This window comes from Trachypithecus francoisi, unplaced genomic scaffold (assembly GCF_009764315.1).
Source record: "Trachypithecus francoisi isolate TF-2019V2 unplaced genomic scaffold, Tfra_2.0 Lachesis_group13, whole genome shotgun sequence".
Classification (NCBI taxonomy): Eukaryota; Metazoa; Chordata; class Mammalia; order Primates; family Cercopithecidae; genus Trachypithecus; species Trachypithecus francoisi.
The window spans coordinates 76,426,884-76,449,354 of NW_022681458.1; the positions used below are offsets into that span (position 1 = coordinate 76,426,884).

Sequence of the window (22,471 nt, forward strand, 5' to 3'; positions counted from 1 at the left end):
CTAAAGTAAGATAATTAACACTAAGATCAAAATTTGGAATCCACGTGAAAGATTCTGCGAAGATCACTTAAATCTCAGACCTTAAGCACTATTTTAAATATTTATTTAAGCAGAAATAGAAAATCTCTTAGTCTATTATATTTCCATTTAATTTCCTGGACTTAAGAAATTTATGTGTAGGCCGGGCGCGGTGGCTCAAGCCTGTAATCCCAGCACTTTGGGAGGCTGAGACGGGCGGATCACAAGGTCAGGAGATCGAGACCATCCTGGCGAACACAGTGAAACCCCGTCTCTACTAAAAATACAAAAAACTAGCCGGGCGAGGTGGCGGGCGCCTGTAGTCCCAGCTACTTGGGAGGCTGAGGCAGGAGAATGGCGGGAACCCGGGAGGCGGAGCTTGCAGTGAGCTGAGCTCCGGCCACTGCACTCCAGCCTGGGCGACAGAGCAAGACTCCGCCTCAAAAAAAAAAAAAAAAAAGAAATTTATGTGTAACTGATTGAGTTGCCTACTGGGTGCAAACCTAAAAATTTGCATTGGGATTCATTTTATTCTCAGTTTAAAATCAGCAGTATCATTTAAAACACAGACACTAATTTTCTGGAAGTTTAACTTATTTGTCCCTCTTATTATGGGGGCTGGTAAAAACGGGCTAATTGAACATGCATTCTAACAAAGATTGCAGCAACGCCTGCAAAGACGGGCCCAAGCTCATCGCATTTCTGTTAAAAACGGGTGATTTTTCTGCGCCACCTTGTGGCCAAAAACAACTTGCCCACGTGAAAGTTGACCGCTTTTTCCCGCGCCGGCAGAGCCTTGCGGAGAGCCGCACTGCGGGAATCGGCCTCCAGACAAACGTGCAGAAAATGGTGTCTTCCTTTACAACCAGGGACAGGAAACAGACTTCCCCTTCTTCCTACTTAGTTTCCTTTATTCCTTAATTCAGTTTCCTCGGCCCGCCCACCCACTGTCCTCAGACAGCTGTTTCCCAGTGTGACCTCCTTTTCCAGCTGCACTATCCAACGGAGGCCCTTTTCCCAGCCCGAATCCTCCCAGGTCGCCCTCGCAGCTCTCCCTCCGGGTCCCCGCCCCGCCTTCTCCACTACAGCAAGATCCCGGCCACACAGGCCCGCCCCTCCCTCCGACAGCCAATGGCGGCGCGACCCCGCCCCTCCCGCCGGGTTCCGGGGAGTTAGCTGGCTCCCGGAGACTGGGGACACTGAATTCTGCATCTTCTTTTGGGCTGTGGCTATACAACGCCCCCCAGCCCCGCGGCCCAGCCTCGGGGCAGCCATGGACTCGCAGGAATTGAAGGTGACCGGGCGGGCGGGCGGAGTTCCTTTGCGGCCAGTTGGCCCAGGGGCGCGGAGGGAGCTCGGGTGGCTTCGCTAGGCCGCTGTTTCTCTGCGATGCCCCGGCCGCTCGGGTTGCAGGGTGGGCCTGCAGCCTCTGTCTACGGCGGGTCTCCGCGGGCGCTGCTGGGGAAGCCCAGGTCTGGGCAGCCCGCCCGCGCGGTTTCTGAATTGCTGCTAGTCCCTATGCTGTTGGTTGTGTTTACTTTTGCATCATGTTTACTAGGAAAGCTTGGGTTACCTATGACACTGCGCCTCCAGGTGCGATTTTTAAGGTCTTAAGGCAAACTAGTGTCAGCTCCCACACTGGACAGTAAAAAGAGCCCAGAAAGATTATAGGAAACCCATTAAAGACGTGAGACTTAAAAGTGGAGGAGTCGTTATTTTAGGGTGATGGTCTAATCTGTTTATCACTGACTCATCCATTCAGCAATGACGGTCAACTTAAGGCTGATATAAAACAGTTAAAGACACGAGGCTTGAAAATAAAATAACTTTTCGGATATTGGTCTTCCCTATTCATTTTGTTCACTGAATCACTCGTTCAGCAAATATTTATGAAGGGTTTACTGTATGTCCTTTAGAAGCTGGAGATGGCAGTGAGCAAAACTGAACAGTTTCTGCCTTCTCAGATTTTACAGGCTAATTAATGCTGGGGAAAAACCCGAATTCAGTTGACTCAACAAGTATTTATCAAATGCCTCCTATGTGTCTAGCACTATTCTACGCACTGAAATAATAAAACCAAGAAAAACTCTTCCAATCTTGGAGCTTACATTTGAGTAGGAGGAGTCAGACAACAAATAGGTAAATAAGATATGTATCCTGTGAGATGGTGATAAGTGGATGGAGGACAATTTGGCGATGCGGGAGTTTAGGGAATGCTGAAATGTCTTGTTTTTCTGCCTGAAGTTTTACATTATCCTCTGTTCTAGCTATCCCCCATATCCTTAAATTTTTTCATTCCCTTAAATGTATTCTTTGCACTGCCACCCAAATGAACTTTCTAATAAAAACACTTTAATGTAAAAATGGGGTTCCTCATCACTTAGACTTGAGGATCAAGCCCAAGTACTTAATATGAGGCTCTTCACCCCACCTTCCTCTCCAACCTCATCATCCAATACTCTCTGTCTTACTTAAGCCTCCAGAGCAGGAAATGGCAAACTCTCTCAACAAAGGGCCAAATAGTACACATTTTAGACTTTAGGTACCATATGGTCTATCACATCTATTTGGCCATTGTCATTCAAAACAGCCATAGACAATACTTAGCATGGCTATGTTTCAATAAAACTTTATTTATGAACACTGAAATTTGACTTTAATGAATTTTCGCGTTATGAAATATTTTTCTTTTTTTTTTCTTGACAGCTGGAAAATATAAAAACCATTCTTAGTTCACTGGCTGTACAGACAGCTAGCTAGATATGGCTCACAGACTGTGGTTTGCCAAACCCTGCTCTAGAGTACGGAGTGGCTTTTACTCATCTTCATCACCACTACCATCCCAATGTACCATTGATGATTTCTTATCTGTGTTGTTGCAGTTCCTCTTCCTAACTCCTATACCTTCCTCAAGAATCATGAAAAGGAAATAGAGTGTGTATGTGTGTGGAGGGAGAGTGAGGGGTTTGCAGTTCAAGAGTCAGCTCTGAAATCCTCCCCAATAATCTTTCCCTTGATTTTAGTCATCCATCCTCCCCTCACGCCACATTCAGTTTTCAAAGCTGTCCAAATGTTACTATCCCACATGCCCAAAGCAGTTTATAAGCTCTTTTCTTACATTTACTACATTGTATTTCAGTTAGTCTTCAGATTACAGTCTCATCTGAAAAATGTAAGTTTTTTGGTGGGACAGGAACCGTGTCTTACTCATCTTTCTATTCATAGTACCTAGCCCAGTGCCTGGGTACTAGTAGGCAGTCAGTAAATGTTTTGGATTGAACAATCTAACCTGAACCAAGGCAGTGGCACTAGGTATGTTTAGTGGGAGGTAGACTAGAGAAATAGAAGAACCTACTGAGTGGTTCGACTTAGAGAGACTGGGCAAATAGGAAGGGAGGATTCATGAATAACAGAGTACCTGACTTGGGTAGCAGGTGGAAAATGGAAATATGAATCTGGAACATAGACAAGAGGTCTTGGCAGGACACTTTTTTTTTTTTTTTATTCCATTAACATATGGGATCAGAGGAACTTATTTTTTTCAGAATAGAACTCTTATACTATGATATCTTAATTAATTCTCACAGTGACCTGTATATTTGCATTACTAACAGCATTTTATAAATGAGCAGACTGAGACATTGTAAGAAGGACTAGAGATTTGAAGCCATGTCTTTTTGCCTTTAAATTCCTGTCCTTTTTATGGTTCTATGCCACTGCCTTTCAGGAGGATTATAGATGCTTAGTGATAGTGTGCAGAAGTCAAGTAATGTATTAAATGTGTCCTTAGTTGTGGCAAAGTAAGAGGTCATTTTGCAACTTTAGGGAATGGAGCACTGAAGGAAAACTGCGCTTCACTGAAGTGTGTTGTGGGGGTCTGGAGATGGGGTGTGGGTCACACTTTTAAGAAATGTGGCTAAAAAGGAGAATAGGGAGCAGTGATCACAAGAAGGGAGGCAGAGTAAAATTACAGAGAACAGTCACCTAACTGATCTAGAGAAGTACGTGGACTATAGCCCTCCAAAAGCAAGAGACGATATACAACAGAGCTGTCGGACGAGCGTGGTAGCTCACGCCTGTAATCTCAGCACTTTGGGAGGCCCAGGTGGGCGGATCACTTGCGGTCAGGAGTTCAAGACCAGTCTGGCCAACATGGGGAGCACCATCTCTACTTAAAAATACAAAAATTAGCCAGATGTGGTTGTGCGTGCCTGTAGTCCCAGCTCAGGAAGCTGAGGCAGGAGAATCGCTTAAACCTAAGAGGCAGAGATTGCAGTGAGCAGAGATTGCACCACTCTAGCCTGAGTGACAATCTCAAACAAAACAAAACAAACAAACAAAAAAACAGAGCTGTCTAGACACCCTTAGATTTCAGTTGTGTCACTTAGTCACCTGTATTTCTCACTGCTGCTGAACAAGCTGTAGAGTACAGGTAGGTAGGTATGGGGTGGCCCAAACTGCTTTCTGGTGAATCAGGTGTATCGTAGTGATGGCAGGAAAGTGTGGTTTTTGTCTTTGTTTAGGTTAGCAACCAAGCCTTAGACATAATCCTAAGAAAAATGGTAGACAGCACAGGCCCATTTTTATTCAGAAGTTAGTAGGTCCTGATAGTTTTGTCTTGTATATGGAAATTATATAATTTTGGAAAAAGCTTAAAGACAACCATTTTCATTGAAAAATAGTTTATTTATTTTTAGCTGACAATTTAGTTGTCACAGAACTCAAAGCCGAGTAAGATAACATTTGATGATACGTTGAAGAATTTAATTTGTCATTACTTTGTAATGCTGTAATAAAATACTGGATATTTTAAAAAGAAGGGTTTTTTTAAAGAAACCTATGGTCTGGCAATGGAAACCTTTTGTCTTTTTTTTTAATTTTAATTTTAATTTCTATTTTTTTAGTTCCTGTTTATTGTCTGCCTTTCTGTTTTCTAAAAATGTGGGCATTTTTAGAAATGTTTTTCAAGAAAATGTGGGCAAAGGAAAAATGGCGAAAGCAGCCTCATTTCCGTGCTGTTAACAAAAACTTTAGGAAAAAGGATTTAAATTATTAGAAAACATTGAATCATTTCAGTAATTTTATGATCATTCAGTTCTGCAATTCTTAGCATTAAGTTCTAGCCATTACAGTATTTTAAGAAACTTGGAAGAAAAAAGTCATATTGCCTAAATTTTACATTATTCTAGATGTTAGATTAATATCTGCTTCTTAAGAGTATTTCAGAGCACCAGAATTCCTTTATAACATTTTTTCATTATTTCCATTTAGACTTTGATTAATTACTATTGTCAAGAGAGATATTTCCATCATGTGTTACTGGTTGCCAGTGAAGGAATTAAGAGGTATGGAAGTGATCCAGTCTTCAGGTTTTATCATGCCTATGGCACATTAATGGAAGGTACGTGTTAATCGTTAAACATGTTCTATCAGTTTTAAATTCTTGCTTTGTACTAAGAACAGTTTTTCATATCATAATCTTGATTTTCAGGTAAAACTCAAGAAGCTCTTCGAGAATTTGAGGCTATTAAAAATAAACAAGATGTATCACTTTGTTCTCTAATTGCACTGATATATGCCCATAAAATGAGTCCTAATCCAGGTATGGTATTTAAATACAATGCTTAGGACAATTTTTCCTATTCAGTTTATTTTGATTTTTCTCAGTTATCAAGTCATTCAGTCTGATCACACTATATTATGTATTTTCTATAGATACAATTTATACATATATTTATCTTCCTGACAAGGGTATAAATTCATCAGGCACAAGAAATGTGTCTTATACTACTTTCGTGTTCTTTATATCCTATGGCAGAGATTTCATTAGTACATAGGGTTTTTTTTAGACAACTTAAAGGGGAATGTATATTAGTAATTGTTATACAAAAAAACAGGTACTGTATATGCATAAATTGCTCTGCAGCAGCCAAGTTTACAACTTTTGTGCAAATATACAGCCAATGCAGTTTATTTGTGTATATTAAGCTTCTTGAGAGCCTTAAAACCCTTTATAAGGGCTATATCTTGGGAGATATTCAGCAAATTTTTATGCAATAGTAGGTTGACTAGATTATGACTAGATTATAGAAGGAAATTTATACATAAACCAGCAATTAAAGTTGTGTAAACTGCCAGGCTAGGTGGCTCAAACCAGTAATCCCAGGAACTTGGGAGGCTGAGGTGAAGGATTACTTGAGCCCAGGAGTTCGAGGCCAGCCTGGGCAACATAGTTAGACCCCCGTCTCTAAAAAAACAGAAAATAAAAAATAAAGTTATGTGAACTGTCTTAATGTATAGTTAACTTAGTGGCGAAGGCAGAAGAGTTTCCCAATTATATGTAATAAAGAAGAAGTAGTATATTCTTCCATATATATCTAGTAACAGCTAATAGGATTGTAAATATAGATTGTGTTTCAAAAAATTACATAATAAACAAAGGTCGTAGACTGGTTCCTTGAATATTAGACGAGACTTTTTTCTAAAGCCAAGTATGGCATACCTCCTTCACACATACGCAAATCAATACAAAGTTATTTAAAACATGTAAATATGTGCTTAATTTCTTCAAGAAACTGTGCCTAATACAGTGAGAAGCTACAAAAGAATTGTAATAAGTGGTTCATGCCATCAAGTTGGTAATCTAGTGGAGAAAACAAAATGTAAAAACCACAAAGATTAAATTCCAGTGTTTCTATTAAATAATACAAAATGAAACAAATGAGTTTATAATTAATTGAAGTTGATATGCACTATTAATTTGGAAGAGTAGGCTGAGAAGGCTTTTGAAAGTTTGCAACTTAATCTGATCTTTGAAGGACTGGTAGAATTTGAATATAAAGAGTATGGCCAGAGAGGAGAAATGGATGGGCAAATACATGGAAGTGGTTCAGTATTAGGCTCTTCTGTGGATCCCCTTTCTCTGTACTCCAGTGGGAGTGTGTTTAGCTAGAGCAGAGAATTTTCATGGGAGAGCTGCAGTCAGTATAAATAAAAGAAATTAGTAAAAAAAATTTCTTTTTAGAATCAAGTTTTTATTTAATTGGTTATTGTTACCAGTGTTGATTCTGTTGGAAACTGATTTGCAGGACACTGAAATGATGGAATCAGAATTACTGTTTAGAGGAACCTGAGTGCTAACTCTGCTTTGCACCAAGGATGATGCTGAATGGACTCGAGCTCTAGTAGGGGCCCAGATGTCTGTAAATACCACCTAGGAAAGTCCTAGATTGTTAGTATACGTTCTTCCAGGATGCTGACGTAAACCCTGCTTATAAAAAGGCTGAGATCTGGCAACAGCTTTGTGCAGACAGTGTTAGAGCTAATTGATACCTCATTAGGGACGTGATGGGAAGCTGAGTAGGAAAGATTTCCTGTACAATACCTGCTCCTGCCTGGTGAGGTTTTTTTGTTTTGTTTTGTTTTTGTTTTTTTTCTCTTTTTCTGTTTCTGTGTCATGACTGTTTAATGAACACTTCTGAAGGGATTGTAGGGGTGGGGAGTGGGGAGAGGAGAAAAGGGTCTTCTTGCTAAGCAGTCTGTAGACTTACAGAAACAGTTTTGTTTCCTTAACTCGTTAGATTGTACCTTGTTAATTTCACGTTTAAATTTATATTATTAGAGTTGAAAGGAAGAGTCACATACCTTTCTCCTTGGTAGCCATTCCAGGAAGATAGAACTGTTGGAATCATGGGCCTCAACTTACATTTCTTCTTCCTCATTGCATGGCTGATTCTGATTCTGATTCCATCCAGGGTTTGGGTATAATTGACTTCTGTGTCCTAAGCAGATACTTTTATATATATATATAGAGAGAGAGAGAGAGAGAGAGAGAGAGAGAGAGAGAGAAGAGAAAGAAAGTGGGAGAGAGAGAGAGTATATAGATTTAACGTAAGTGAATAGAGTTATCTATTTAAGGGAGCAGTCAGTATTAAACTACATCAGCAATTATGCCATCTTTTTACTGACCCGTAACAGTAACTGGCATGTTTATATATTTTAGAATTGTATTTAAGAAGTATTAATACTTTGAGTACCAGTAGTGGACCTGTTCCTAATAATTGTGGTTAGAACCATTGTACATTTTTACAAGTCTTATTATTAAAAAATATTAGCCTATACAGCCTTTCTATTTTGGAAATAATGTAAACTCTATAGCTATATTGTGCATTGCAGTGAGCCTTGACCATATACCTCCTCTGTTGCCCAGACTGGAGTGCAGTGGTGCGATCTAGGCTCACTGCAACCTCCGCCTCCCAGGTTCAAGCAATTCTCCTTGTCTCAGCCTCCCAAGTAGCTGGGATTACAGGCACCCACCACCACACCCCCCTTTTTTTTTTTTTTTTTTTTCCAGATGGGGTTTCACCATGTTGGCCAGGCTGGTCTCAAACTTGTGACCTCAGGTGATCCACCCACCTCGGCCTCCCAAAGTGCTGGGATTACAGGTGTGAGCCACTATGCCCAGCCATATACAGCTTTTTTAGTAAGTTTGAGGAACTGAATTTAAAATTTGATTTAATTCTAATTAATTTACTTTTTAAATTTAAAAATGATACTTGATTCAGTTATTAGAAAACTTGTTTCGCAATAACTTGAGTCTAAAAATCTGCTTTTCAGCCATAAGTTTTATGAAAACTACAAATCAAGTATTTTTGAATAAAATGTAGCTTTTTTTTTTTTTTTTGAGTCAGAGTCTTGCTCTGTCACCCAGGCTGGAGTGCAGTGGCGCGGTCTCGGCTCACTGCAAACTCTGCCTCCCAGGTTCATGCCATTCTCCTGCCTCTGCCTCCCCAGCAGATGGGACTACAGGTACATGCCACTGCACCTGGCTAATTTTTGTTTTTTGCATTTTTAGTAGAGACAGGGTTTCACCGTGTTAGCCAGGATGGTCTCGATCTCCTGACCTCGTGATCCACCCACCTCAGCCTCCCAAAGTGATGGGATTACAGGCATGAGCCACCGTGCCCAGCCAAAATTTAGCATCTTAATTGTGATGTGCTGTTAGTATGAAATACCACATTTCACAGTTAGTAAGAAAAAAGCATGCAAAATATCTCATTAATTTTTCTATCGATGATGCATTGAAATTATATCTTAGATATATTGGGTTAAATAAAACATTAAGATTAATTTTAATTGTTTTCTTTCTATTTCTTTGATAGGGCTACTAGAAAATTTTAAGTTATATATATGGCTTGCATTTTATTTCTATTAGACAGTACCACTATAGAGAGAAGTAAATTTTTTGCCTTGTTAGTTATCTGACCTTTTATAAATACCTGATCTAGAATTTAATTTTTATTTAATATCATTTTCCCCTCCCAGATAGAGAAGCTATTCTGGAATCAGATGCTAGAGTGAAGGAACAACGTAAAGGAGCTGGAGAGAAAGCCTTATACCATGCAGGCTTATTTTTATGGCACATTGGTCGCCATGATAAAGCAAGAGAATATATTGACAGAATGATCAAAATGTCAGATGGTAGTAAACAGGTAGCTATTTTTCTGATTTTAAAATAATAACATTAAAAATGCTTATGTTATTGATATATCCAGTAGTATCTGTGGTTTAGTTCTTTATTATTGTCCACTCTATTGCCACTTTGTAAATGATAGCTTTATTTTAACCCATTTATGGTTATCAATATGGTTAATAGTGTATTGTAGAATAGGGATTCTCTAAGGTTAGTTTTATGCTACTAACTCTTCAACAATCCCTGCCTGGTTCCTTCCCTCTGTTTTTCTCTTTCTTTTTCTCTCCCTTTTTTTTCTTCCTTCCCTATTTTATTCTTTCCTTTTCTCCCTCTCTCCTTATTGAACAGCTCTAGATACAAGGCACCATTATTTGTAGTGTTAATAATGTAAAGGAAAATAGTACATAAACTTCACTTTCATGAATGAATAATCCAGTAGAGGCATACAGCACATCCCCAGCTAATATTGTGAGAAAAATGATAGATGATATGAGAGATAAGTGATTAAAGTATGCAAGAAAATAATAGCTAACATTTATTGCTTGCTTAATTTGTGCATGGCACTGTTTTAAATTAAGGAGAGATCACATGCATAAGTGTTAAGAGAATGTGAAAGAATTTTTTTGAAGGAACTAGCATTTGAACTAAAACCTGAAAGAAGGATGCAATTTCAACAGGCAAAGATTATGGGAAAGGGAAGTAGATACTCCCAAGGTGAGAAATAATAGATGGAAATGAGACATGTTACTTCAGTGTACACTGAGATACTCATATTTGATGGAGCATAGGATACATTGGTAATGAGAAGGGAAGAAAAGCTTGGAGAAGTAGACTGAGACAAATTGAAGGATCTTGACTGCTAGTTAGAAATATTTGTGTCTGATTTGACATGCATTGAGAGGCTACTGAAGACTTTTAATTATGGTAGTGATTTTATTAGAGTGCAAATCCAGAAGATTAATTTAGCAATGGTTTCTTGGATGAAGTGGCTTGAGGATAAACTGAAATGCAGCAAAAATAAAAAAGATAGTACTTTCTTGCAGAAGGTTTTGAGGCATGACACTAAAATATTGTACAGTAAGTACAAAGTTCAGAATTTTTAAATACCCACAGGACCTGTGAACTGATGATAAATGGTTGGGAAAGATAACAAGTTGTCACGTATTAGGATGTCTTTGAGGTTTTCAGCCTAAATAAATTAGAGACCAGTTAGCATAAATAGAAAATACATTGGCGTAAGAAACTAATCTTAAAGGGAAGTGATCTGTTTGACTTAAGACATGCTGTATTTCTGGTTCTGGCAGAACAGTAGGATGGAGATAGCAGATGAATTTCTGGAAAAAGAAAAATTTAGAAGATGTTTTGGGCTAGAAATATAGGTTGGGAATCATCTACACAGAGACAATAGTTAAAACCATTCAAATAATGGCACAGATTTAGTGCATAGCATTGGTTAAGATTCTGATCTGTATTTTCAGGTGAAATACAGGGAGGTGAATATAGTCTTGGTTAAACGTTTATAAATTTGTCAGTTAACATAGATTTTTTAAATAGAAGAGCATATTTCACAGTTTTTTATTTGACCTTAAACAGAAAAATAACCAGTTTTTGTCTTCTTTTCAATCCTATATGTCTTATAACCCGTTGGCCCACTGACTTGTGTAAAGATAAATATCCATGAGTTCTTCAGTTTCTAATTTTTCAGGCCGTTCACCTGTCATTTGAAATTCAATGGACTAATCAAAGAGGTTAAGAAGATAGTTGCCAGATCATCTGAATCTTTAAGATATGTGAAGCAAGACATCTTCTGTTATTTCATCTTAGTCCATTTAGACTGTTTGCCCAAAAAGAGACAACAAATTCTCATCTATATATTGAATTACATGTTTAAGTGTTATTATTCATCAATTACTAGCAAAGTCTCAGAGAAAATAATGGTTTTAACACTAATGGAATATTTCATAAGCTTCTTAATTTTAATATTGAGCTCAATAGTAATGTTAAAGGCTGAAATTTGTAATATAGTTCCCAAGACACTAGGCTGGCAAGGGTTCAAAAGTGATTTCACTAACAGAATTTTATTGTTCATAACATATTTGATAGAGTCCTTTTTGTTATTAATTGCCAGAAAAATTACCGTAGGCTCTTTCATTAACATTTATTTCTTTTCATTTCTAAAGAAGTAAAAATAGAATTATTCATTTTACAGGGACATGTTTTGAAAGCATGGCTTGATATTACAAGAGGAAAAGACCCTTACACTAAAAAAGCACTGAAGTATTTTGAAGAGGGACTCCAAGATGGGAATGATACTTTTGCTCTGCTGGGTAAGGTGAGTTGGAGTTAGGGTAAATAAATCATGTTTCAAAATGTATTCATAATATATTTGAAACCTGACAAAACCAAGTAGCTCAAAAAAGTTGATAATTTTCATGATACTGTTGTCAGCTCACAGCTGTAAGGTGGACTGGCATTTGTATAAGACGATGAGCAATACACTAGAGAAATGTATTCCCTGCCAAAGTTCCTGAATCCTGGATCAGCTGTAACTGTTATTGTTGTTGTTATTTTGGTTCAGACTTTCTTTCCTCAGCATTTATTATGTGTCTTATGTATGTGAGGCGTCCCTCTAGATACTAGAAACCCTGAGCAAGAGAAAACCTCCTGTTTTTATGGAGCTTATATTCTACTGATGGAGGCAGACAATAAACAAAATAAGTAAGTTATATAATATATTAGAAGGTGATAAGTACAATGAAAAATACAGCTGGAAAAGCTGGGGCATGAACTTCCAATTTTACATGAAGTGGTCAGAGAAAGTGACATTTGAGCAAAGACATTTAAGGAGGTGAGAGTTAAAGCCCTCCAAGCATCTTGGGGAAAGTATTTCAAATAGAGGAGATGATGAGTTCAAGTACCTTAAGGCGTATTCAGGGTTAGCAAGGAGGCCAAAGTGGATTGAGTAAAGAGAACAGAAGTGAAAGCCTGAGGAAGAAAGGTGGGATGGTGATGAGGAGGAGTGGTGGGCCTGTTCTGTGAGGCCTTTGGCTTCTACCTTCAATTAGAGAGACAGGCAGCCAATACAAAGTTTTGAACAGAGAAATAACATGATTGGACATACATTTTCAGGGATGAGTCATTAGAACACATTGATAGGTGGAAATATTTAATTAGGACCCTTTCTTCAGTCCCCATTGATGCTTTCTAAATGCCTTAATGTTTTTTTGACTCAGCCAAAAGAGATTATATGTTGGGAACAACAGTCTGTTAGATAAGCAGTAATTTGGAGGGATAAAAAAGACAGGGGAGAGGATTCATGTGTTGACTTTTGTTAATGTCTCCACATCACTTTTCCTGTCACTTTGTGTGGACAGTAAGCCCATTGGACATCTTGTTCAGGCCCACCACCCCCAAGTTTTACCTAATGGCACTGCTGTAGAAATTGGCCATACACTTGTCTTGATCATTTTTCTTCTCTTAAAGAAAAGCTATTTGATAAAAATTTTCCTCATCATCTCTTTTTAATGTACTAACTATATTTGTAGCTTTTTTTTCTGACTATGAAAGTAATAAATGAACATAGTAAAACTTTTTTTAGAAAATACAGTAACATCTGAATGACAAAATGAACATCACCATTGGAAATAACCAGTTAAACTATTATATATGATATCTCTTCATGTCAGTAAATATACATCTACAAATTTAGGTCATTTTTAATGATTACTTAACATTTTATTAAATAGATATACTATAATTTTCTCCTCTAGGTACATTTGGGATTATTTTATACATAAACAATTCTGCCATAAATATCATCTATATACTTCCTTGTGGTCTCTTCCAATTATTTCCTTCAGATAATTCATAGAAGTGAAAATGTTGAAGTAGAGGGATTTGTTTGAACTTTATTTTGCTTGTTCTTTAAAATCGTATATTCTTTAACCTGAAAATAATTTTTTTAAAAAGATGCAAAATTTCTAAAATTTCTTAAAATTTTAGATACTACTTGAACATTTCCTGGAAACATTTTAATCTAAAAAGACAATTTTCCTGTTCTAAATGGAAACATTATTTTATGCTATTTCCGAGAACATTTTTAAAATTTTTATCCTTTAATCATGTTTTTCAGCCATTTAAAAGTAAATTTTAAAACACAATAGCTTATATAATGTATTTGTATTATTCTGTGATGTTTTAAAATTTTGTTTTGATAAAAACTTACTGTTTTTCTCATTAAAAGTGATAACAGCTCCTCACAGAAAAGTAAGTAAGTATTAAATGCTCATTGTCTGCCTGCTCTGCATTATGAGAACTTTGATATGAAAGATCACAGTTTGGATATCACTTTTTTTTCTCTTCCATTAGGCACAATGCCTTGAGATGCGCCAGAATTATTCAGGTGCCCTGGAGACTGTGAACCAGATAATCGTGAACTTTCCGAGCTTCCTTCCCGCTTTTGTTAAGAAAATGAAATTACAACTAGCCTTGCAGGATTGGGACCAGACGGTTGAGACAGCACAAAGGTTAAGTAATAAAAGTTGACACAAGTCTCTTTGGATTTGGTTATAATTTTGAGAAAAAGCGAAATCTATGTGAATTTTTTTCCTAAGAGTTTTTAAATTTGATTTTTTTCAAACAGTATGGAACCGAGGAAATACTTAAAGTCACACTGCTTTTAAACATAGAATTTATTGATTTACATAAACCTTTGATTCCTGTTTTAAGACGGACACTCTATTTAGGCAAACAGACCAATATCCCTGTGGTCATGAAGCTTATATTCAAGTGAGAGGAACCATATACTAAGCACACCAAATAAGTATATTCTGTAGTATGTGTTAGAAAGTATCAGTGCTACGGGGAAAAGATAAACCAAGAAAGAGATGGGGAGTGTTGAGGAGTTCGGTCTTATGGGATGGTCATGGACGGCTGAGACCTTTGAGCCATCTTCTAAAAAAGGTAAGAGAGTAAGCCATGCAGATATTTGAGGGAAGACTTTGCAGAAAGAAGGAAAAGCAAATGCGGAGTCCCTGAGGTGGGAGCACATGTCATATGTTTGAGGAGTGGCAAGGAGTAAGAGAGGTGAGTAGGGTGTGAGGTCTGAGACAAAGGGTGGGAGTGAGCCCGTGCTAGATGATGAAGGGTCTTGTCAGCCATATAAGGATTTGGGGTTTTCTTCTGAAGCATGAGGTTACTGGAGGGTTTTGAGTAGAGGAGTGCCATCAGCTAAATTCTGTTTTAAAAGAATCACTCTGCTATGTGCAAAACAGACTGTGGGCGAGCAGGCAAAGGCAGAAGCAGGGAGAACCTTTAGAAAGCTGTTGCCGTCATTGAGAAATGGTGGGGGCTGGCCTGGTATAGTTGTGGTGGAAGTGCTTTGAGAAGCGATTGGAATCTGGGCCTGTAGCAATTTTGTTTAGGAGTAAGAGAAAGAATAGTTTAAGGTGATTCCAAGGTTTGTGGCCTGAACTGCTAGAATAACAACAACAATGATGATAATGAACTGTTGTAAAGTGTTCAGAGTGCCTGGCTCATAGGAAGTGCTATCTATTTATTCCCAGGGTAACCCTAAGAGGAAGGTACTATTAGTATTTCTGTTTTACAACTGAATGGACTAAGGTGCAAAGAGGTTGAGAAGTTTCTCCAAAGCCACACAGTTACTTAGTGGTGGAGTCAGGATTCAAATCCAGAGCACTCTAGTCCCAGACTCTGTGCTCTTACCCACTACTTGTACTAGAGGATGGAGTTTGCTTCAGCTGGACAGGATGATTATGGAAAAAGAAGGTTTCAGGGCAGGGAAGGAGTTTAGCCTTCAACATTGTAATTTTGAAATGCCTATGAGAAGTCAAAGTAGAGATGGATGTATGGGCAGGCAGCTGTATGTCTGAATCTGGAGTTCTCGAGAGAGGCCTAGGCTATAGCTAATATTTTGGAGTCACTGACACATAGATGTGATTTAAAGCCATGAGATCAAGAATAAATGTATTTGAGTCACAAATCAATACTTTCTAATGGATGAATTCATGTCACTTAATACTGAAATCACAGAAAAGTAAATTTCATAGGTAATACAAATATACCTTTAAAATCAGAATGTCTTAATAGAACTTCTCATGCAAACAATAGGCGAGATCCTTTCAAGATACAAATGAAGTATAAATTGCATAGAAAGTCACCTTTACCTCAGTGTGGATCAAGGTTTATAGTCTTAGAATCTTCAGAATAAGTGACTTGCAAGCATGTCTAACTTTCATCCATATCTGACAAAATATTAATGGCTATCTCAGGACCGAACATCTTGGTAACATCTTTGCTAAGATCATCTATCATTTATTATGGAGAATTTCAGATTTATGTAAAAGCAGACAGAATAGCGTCATGAGGTACTCTTATCTGTTTCCTGCCCCCAGCTACCATCACCACATGACTAAACCCCCATTTGCTTCCTGGGTTTAATTTTCAGTTTGAAGTAAATTCAAAACTCTGAATCATTTCATTTGTAAATATCACAAGATGCATTGAAAAAATAGGATAATTCTTTTCCCTCTACAACATGACAATGTCATTATCATTAAAAATAGTTTTTTAATATCAAATATCCAGTGTTCAATTTACCAATAGTCTCACATATTGTGTCTTTTAAATAAATTACTTTTTAATCAGGATCCAAATAAGTCTACATATGGTGATTGGTTTATATCTTTAAAGTCTCTAGGCTCTCTCCCAGTCTCTGTAAGTTCTTTCTCACTCTTTCTTTCTCCCTTCCTATCTCTCTTCTTCCCCTCTTCCCTCTCTCTCCCTCCTTCTTCCTGCCTTCCTATTTCCCTGTTTCTCTTCTCTTTTTCTTCTTGCCTTTTTTTTTAAGTTAAAGAAACCAGTATTTTGTCCTGCAGCATTTTCCATGATCTGGATTTTGTTGTTTGTCTGCCATGGTGTAGCACAACTTGTTGCTTTATCCTCTGTAGTTGGTAGTTGGATCTAGAGGTTTGGTTAAATTCACATTCAATTTTGTTGTTTTGGCAATTACTTCATGAGTGGTACTGTAGTGTTTCATCACAGTGAAAGAATGTCTGCTTGTCTCTCTTTGTGGTATCAGCAGTTATTCATGCTCAATACCTAGGTGCTTGATTCTTAGGGATTATAGTAGGATTACATTTGAATTCTATCATACTTTGTTTCTTAGCTAGAATACTTATAAAGAAAAACTTCTCATCTCCTGGTTAGTTACTGAGTGGTGTAGTTCATATAAGAAAAATAGGATAAGATGCTTGAGTCTTTTCCTTTATTTCCAGGTTTAAAAAAAAATGCCAGGAATTCCTTAGCATCCTTCATTGGTAATTAGTGGCTTAGGTTTGTTTGTTTTACGTGCCATGGATTTAGATGAGTGCTTCTGGACATTTCAGTCATTATAATTGTACAGTCTTATCTCTGACTATTAGGAGCTGCTTCAAGTTGTTCTTAAGTCCTTTTGACATGATCGTAGTAGTCTTTGATAGTTACTTTGCTATTTGGTATGACAAGCTGTCCAGGCTCATTTTGTGTATTACTTCCCCAAGTAGGTATCAGTCATTTGTCCAGGGCAATCTAATCTCTTTTAGTGTGAAATGATATTTGAAAGCCACAAATTGGGCACTAGTAATTTTTTGATGTATGTATCTGTCAAGATTTTTTTTCTAGGCACTGTGTGTGTGTGTGGGGGGGGGGTTCTATATATTTTAAAAATATGTTTATATTTTGAGGGTGTTTTAAAAATAAGAAATAGACTCATAGTGTACTTTTAAACTTGTTTTTCTCTTTAAGAGAGTGTTTCATAGATATCATTTTGTACCTATTCACATAGATACACCAAATTGTTTTTTAATAAACAGTATTTTTAGGGTACTTTTAGACTCACAGCAAAATTAAACAGAAGGTAGAGATTTCCCATACATTCCTGCCTCCACACATAGATAGTCTGCCTAATTATCAACATCTCCCACCAGAGTGGTACATTTGTTACAGTGGATGAACTTACACCATAGTCACCTAAAGTCCCGTCATTTATGTTACAGTTCACTTTTGGTGTTGTACATTCTAGTGGTTTGGACAAATGTGTAATCACATGTATCCACCATTATAGTATGATACAGAATATTTCTACTTCCCTAAAAATTATCTTTATTGTGTATCCACTGTATATCCCTCCATCTCCCCAACTCCTTGCAATCATTGCTCTTTGTACTGCTTTTATAGTTTTGCCTCTTCCAGAGTGTCTATAATATAGAATAATGCAATATGTAGCCTTTTCAGATTGGCCTCTTTCATTTGGTATTATGCATTTAACTTTCTTCCTTGTCTTTTCATGACTTGATAACTCATTTCTTTTTAGTACTGAATAATATTTCATTGTTTGGATGTACCACAGTTTATCCATTGAAGGACATCCTGATTGCTTCCAAATTGTGGCATTTATGAATAAAGCTACTATAACCTTGTGCGGGTTTTTATATGGACATCAGTTTTCAACTCCTTTGGATCAAATACGAAGAAACATAATTGCTGAATCATATGGTAGGAGCATATTTACTTTTGTAAGAAACGGCCAAACTGTCTTCCAAAGATGTTATACCGTATTATATTCCCGCCAGCCATGAATGAGTTTCTCTTGCTTTAACACATCTTCATCAGCATTTGATGTTGCCAGTGTTCTGGATTTTGGCCATTCTAATAGGTTTCTAGAGGTATCTCATTGTCATTTTAATTTTAATTTGCATTGCTCTGGTGATATGATGTGGAACATTTTTAAATATGCTTATTTGCAGTCTGTATATCTTGTTTGGTTAGGTGTCTATTAAAGTCTTTGGCCCATCTTTTTTTTTTTTTTTTTTTTTTTTTTTTGAGGCGGAGTCTCGCTCTGTCGCCTGGACTGGAGTGCAGTGGCCGGATCTCAGCTCACTGCAAGCTCCGCCTCCCGGGTTTACGCCATTCTCCTGCCTCAGCCTCCCGAGTAGCTGGGACTACAGGCGCCTGCCACCTCGCCCGGCTAGTTTTTGTATTTTTAGTAGAGACGGGGTTTCACTGTGTTAGCCAGGATGGTCTCGATCTCCTGACCTCGTGATCTGCCCGTCTCGGCCTCCCAAAGTGCTGGGATTACAGGCTTGAGCCACCGCGCCCGGCCTGGCCCATCTTTTAATTGGTTGTTTGTTTTCTTATTCTTTGGATTAAAGAGTTATCTGTGTATTTTGGAAAACCATCCTTTATCAGGTGTATCTTTATCTGATAAATATTTTCTCCCAGTCTGTGGCTTGTCTTTCACAGAGCAGAAATTTTTAATTTTAAAGAAGTGCAGCTTATCACCTCTTTCTTTCATGAACTATGCCTTTTGTGTTGTATCTAAAATGTCATCATCAAACCATAGGCCATCAGATTTTCTCCTGTATTATCTTCTAGGAATTTTATAGTTTTATGTTTTACATTTAGCTCTGTGATCTATTTCAGATTGGTTTTTGTGAAGAAGGTGAGGTCTGCATCTATATTCATTTTTTCCATGTGGATGTCCAGTTTTTCCAGTGCCATTTATTGAAAAGAGTGTCTTTTCTCCATTGCATTGTCCTTGCTCTTTTGTCAAAGATCAGTTTACTATCTATGTGGGTCTATTTCTGTGATTTCTACCCTGTTCCATTGACCTGTTTTTTCTTTCACCAATACCACACTACTGTCTTGATTACTGAAGCTTTATAGTAAGTTTTGAGGTCAACTAATGTCAGACTTCTAAATTTGCTCTTTTCCTTCAATAGTATGTTGCTGTTCTGGGTTTTTCTGCCACTCTGTATAAACTTTAGGATCAGTTTGTCAATATCCACAAAATAACTTGCTGGGATTTTGATTGGGATTGCATTGAATGAGTTTATAGATCAAATTGGGAAGAACTAACATCTTATACTGTCTTTGCATCCATGACATGGAGTATCTCTCCCTTTATTTGGTTTTTCTTTGATTTCTTTTGTCAGAATTTAAAAATTTTCCTCATAGACATCTTGCACATATTTTGTTAGATTTATATGTACCTAAGTATTTTACTTTAAGGAGTGCTAATGTAAATGTTACTGTGTTTTTAATTTCATATACCGCTTGTTCATTGCTAGCACATAAGAAAGCAGTTGATGTTATATATTAACTTCATAGCCTACAATCTTGCTATAATCACTTGTTGATTCCAGGAGTTTTTTAAATTGATTCTTTTAGATTTTCTACATAGGTGTTCCTGTCATCTGTGAGCATCTATTTATTTCTTCCTTTCCCTAATCATTTTAAAACTGAGTAGCAATCTGTGAATTGAAAACACAAATAATTTATTTAATCTCTCCCCATTGGTATACACCTAGGCTGTTTCCAATTTTTCACTGTTCAGTATAGTGCAGTGTGCACACACGCATACACACATACCTCTTTGAACACAGGTAGGACTATATATGCAGAGAAGTTTCCCAAAGGAGAGATTATTGAATCCGAGATACTGTATTTGTTAGGGTGGGCTAAACTGCTACAAAAATAGATCTAAACATATAATGATTCAGTGTAATAGAAGAATGTTTTCCCATATGTAACTGTTTTGGGTAAATGTTAGAAGTGATCAGGCAGCTTTGCTCCACACTGTTTTTAACAGACCTAGACTCCTTCCATCTTGCAATCCTGCCATCTCCTAAGACCTCATAACAGCTGGCAGAAAGGGAAAGATAATGTAGAGAAGTCATTCCACTTTTTATAAAAGCCCAGGCCCAAAAATGGAATGTATTATTTTATTTCACGTTGACCACCTCTAAATGCAAAGACATCTATGAAGTGTTGACTAGCCACATGCCCAAACAAATAAGGAGAGAATGGATTTGAGGAGACAAATTGTAGTCTCTGCCTCAAGTATATAAATTTAAAATTTTGATAGGCACTGCCACATTGCTCTCCGAGGAAATCATACTAATTTACACTCCTACCAGTAGTCTATTGAATGTTCCCTTACCTTATCCTCACCAATTCTGGCCATTTTCAGTGTGTGTGTTTTTGTTTTGTTTTGTTTTCGAAGCCATCTGAAACAGAGGTGTCTTATTTTTATTTTCATTTATTTTATTGTGTTGTGATTGAGCAACTTTTCATATGCTGAAAGCTCTTTTCTTTGGTATATAACTGGTTCTAAATATGCTTTTTTTTTTTTTTTTTTTAAGTGAGCCTATTCTCTCCTTTTTTATGGACTCTGATAATTTTTATTGCAAGTTCTCCATCATGGTTTTTTGTTTTTTTTGTGTTTTTTTTTTTTTTTTTTGAGACAGAAGCTTGCTCTGTTGCCCAGAGCAAGATTCAATGGCGCGATCTTGGCTCACTGCAAGCTTGGCCTCCTGGGTTCAAGCGATTATCATGCCTCAGCCTCCCGAGTATCTGGGATTACAGCCACCCATAACCACGCCCTGCTAATTTTTTTGTATTTTTAGTAGAGACAGGGTTTCGCCATGTTTCTCTTATAACAGTTTTGTTGTCTCTTTTTTTTTGCTCTTGACTCTCATAATCAATTTACAAAATAATAAAAAAGAAACCATAGAAGATTTTGGTTTGAATTGCATTACATTTGTAGTCATTTGTGGGAAAAAAAATTTTCTTAACTAAAAATGAGCATTACTATATCAGGCCGCTATTGGTGTATAGCAAACAACCACAAATGTCAGGACATATAATAATAAGTAGTCTTTCCTCACATTTTTGTGGGTCATCAAGGGTCTGCTGATCTCAGGCAGGGCTTGACTGGGGCCCTGCTTCAGTTCAGATCCAGCTGGGTGAGTGTGGCACATCATTGCAGTTTGGACTCTTGTCACCTCCAAGAGTGTTTTTCCCTGGACTCACAACAAGTGGCAGCCACTACTCAGAGGGAATTCTTCCTATACTGATAGCAGGTGCAAGAGAACAAACAGAAATATGCAGTGCCTCTAAAATTTAGGCTGGTACACTGCTATTCCTGCCCACATTCCATAGGCCAATATAAGAAAAATGTCCAAGTCCCTAGTCAAGAAGAAGTAGGGTACACTCCAACTTTTGTAGTTAGTTACATGGCAGAAGACACATACTCAGGGAGGGTTAAAAAACTGGAACCAGTAATTGTGATGTATACCACATCATCCATGATAAGAGAAGTCTAGGGCATTACCTTTTTGGTTCAATTCTTTTGAAAAATGTCCCTGAGTATAGTTTCATAGGAATTTTATAGCTTTTGCATGTTTCTTAAGTTTATGCTTGTTTTTTTTTTCTTTTTGCTTTTTGTTCCATTTAGTAATAGGATTTTTTAATGTAATATTTTCTCATTTGTTTTTATCACATAGGAATCTGTTGTTGTGAATAACATTAGTAGGTATTGTAATGTTTGGCCCAGCTTTGCATTCCTGGAATTCCTGTAATAAATCAGCCTGGTTAAAGTGAATTATTCTTTTACTATGCTATTGTATATAGTTAGCTAATACTTTATTTAGGATTGCCACAAGATTTAATGAGACTAGTAGAACCTATTCATATCTCTTTTTTTTTTTTTTTTTTTTTGAGACGGAGTCTCGCTCTGTCGCCCAGGCTAGAGTGTAGTGGACGGATCTCAGCTTACTGCAAGCTCCACCTCCCGGGTTTACGCCATTCTCCTGCCTCAGCCTCCCGAGTAAGCTGGGACTACAGGCGCCTGCCACCTCGCCCGGCTAGTTTTTTGTATTTTTTAGTAGAGACGGGGTTTCACCATGTTAGCCAGGATGGTCTCGATCTTCTGACCTCGTGATCCACCCGTCTCGGCCTCCCAAAGTGCTGGGATTACAGGCTTGAGCCACCGTGCCCGGCCCTATTCATATCTCTTAAAAACGTATTAAAAATTAAATTCCAGAGACTTTTATTTGTTTAAATAATAAAATTGATAAGTTTCACAAAGCAGATATCATTTTACTAATGAAAATTACTTATTTTGATCAGTGGAATAGTGAG

At 37.4% G+C, this 22,471-nt stretch overlaps 1 protein-coding gene and 1 long non-coding RNA gene across 6 annotated transcripts in view; one reads left to right on the forward strand and one right to left on the reverse strand.

Moving 5' to 3' along the window:
• Positions 1–1,173: 1,173 nt before the first annotated feature.
• The window catches only part of TTC21B (tetratricopeptide repeat domain 21B), an 88,349-nt gene continuing 67,051 nt past the window's right edge, over positions 1,174–22,471 (forward strand). For 4 of the 5 annotated variants that reach the window (XM_033231251.1, XM_033231252.1, XM_033231256.1 and 1 more), the window contains exons 1-6: positions 1,174–1,312; positions 5,290–5,419; positions 5,510–5,620; positions 9,343–9,509; positions 11,700–11,822; positions 13,859–14,016. In XM_033231251.1, the coding sequence (XP_033087142.1) occupies positions 1,292–1,312; positions 5,290–5,419; positions 5,510–5,620; positions 9,343–9,509; positions 11,700–11,822; positions 13,859–14,016 (710 nt within the window). In that variant the 5' untranslated portion in view covers positions 1,174–1,291. Of the gene's footprint in view, positions 1,313–2,031; positions 2,158–5,289; positions 5,420–5,509; positions 5,621–9,342; positions 9,510–11,699; positions 11,823–13,858; positions 14,017–22,471 lie in introns of those variants that run through there. The other variant, XM_033231254.1, reaches the window with a different exon arrangement.
• On the reverse strand, positions 6,679–21,437 carry LOC117094916. The gene is made up of 5 exons (XR_004441724.1): positions 21,217–21,437; positions 20,490–20,556; positions 7,663–7,810; positions 7,075–7,110; positions 6,679–6,966 (listed from the first exon to the last, which is right to left on the reverse strand). It is a non-coding gene; the product is annotated as an uncharacterized LOC117094916 (long non-coding RNA).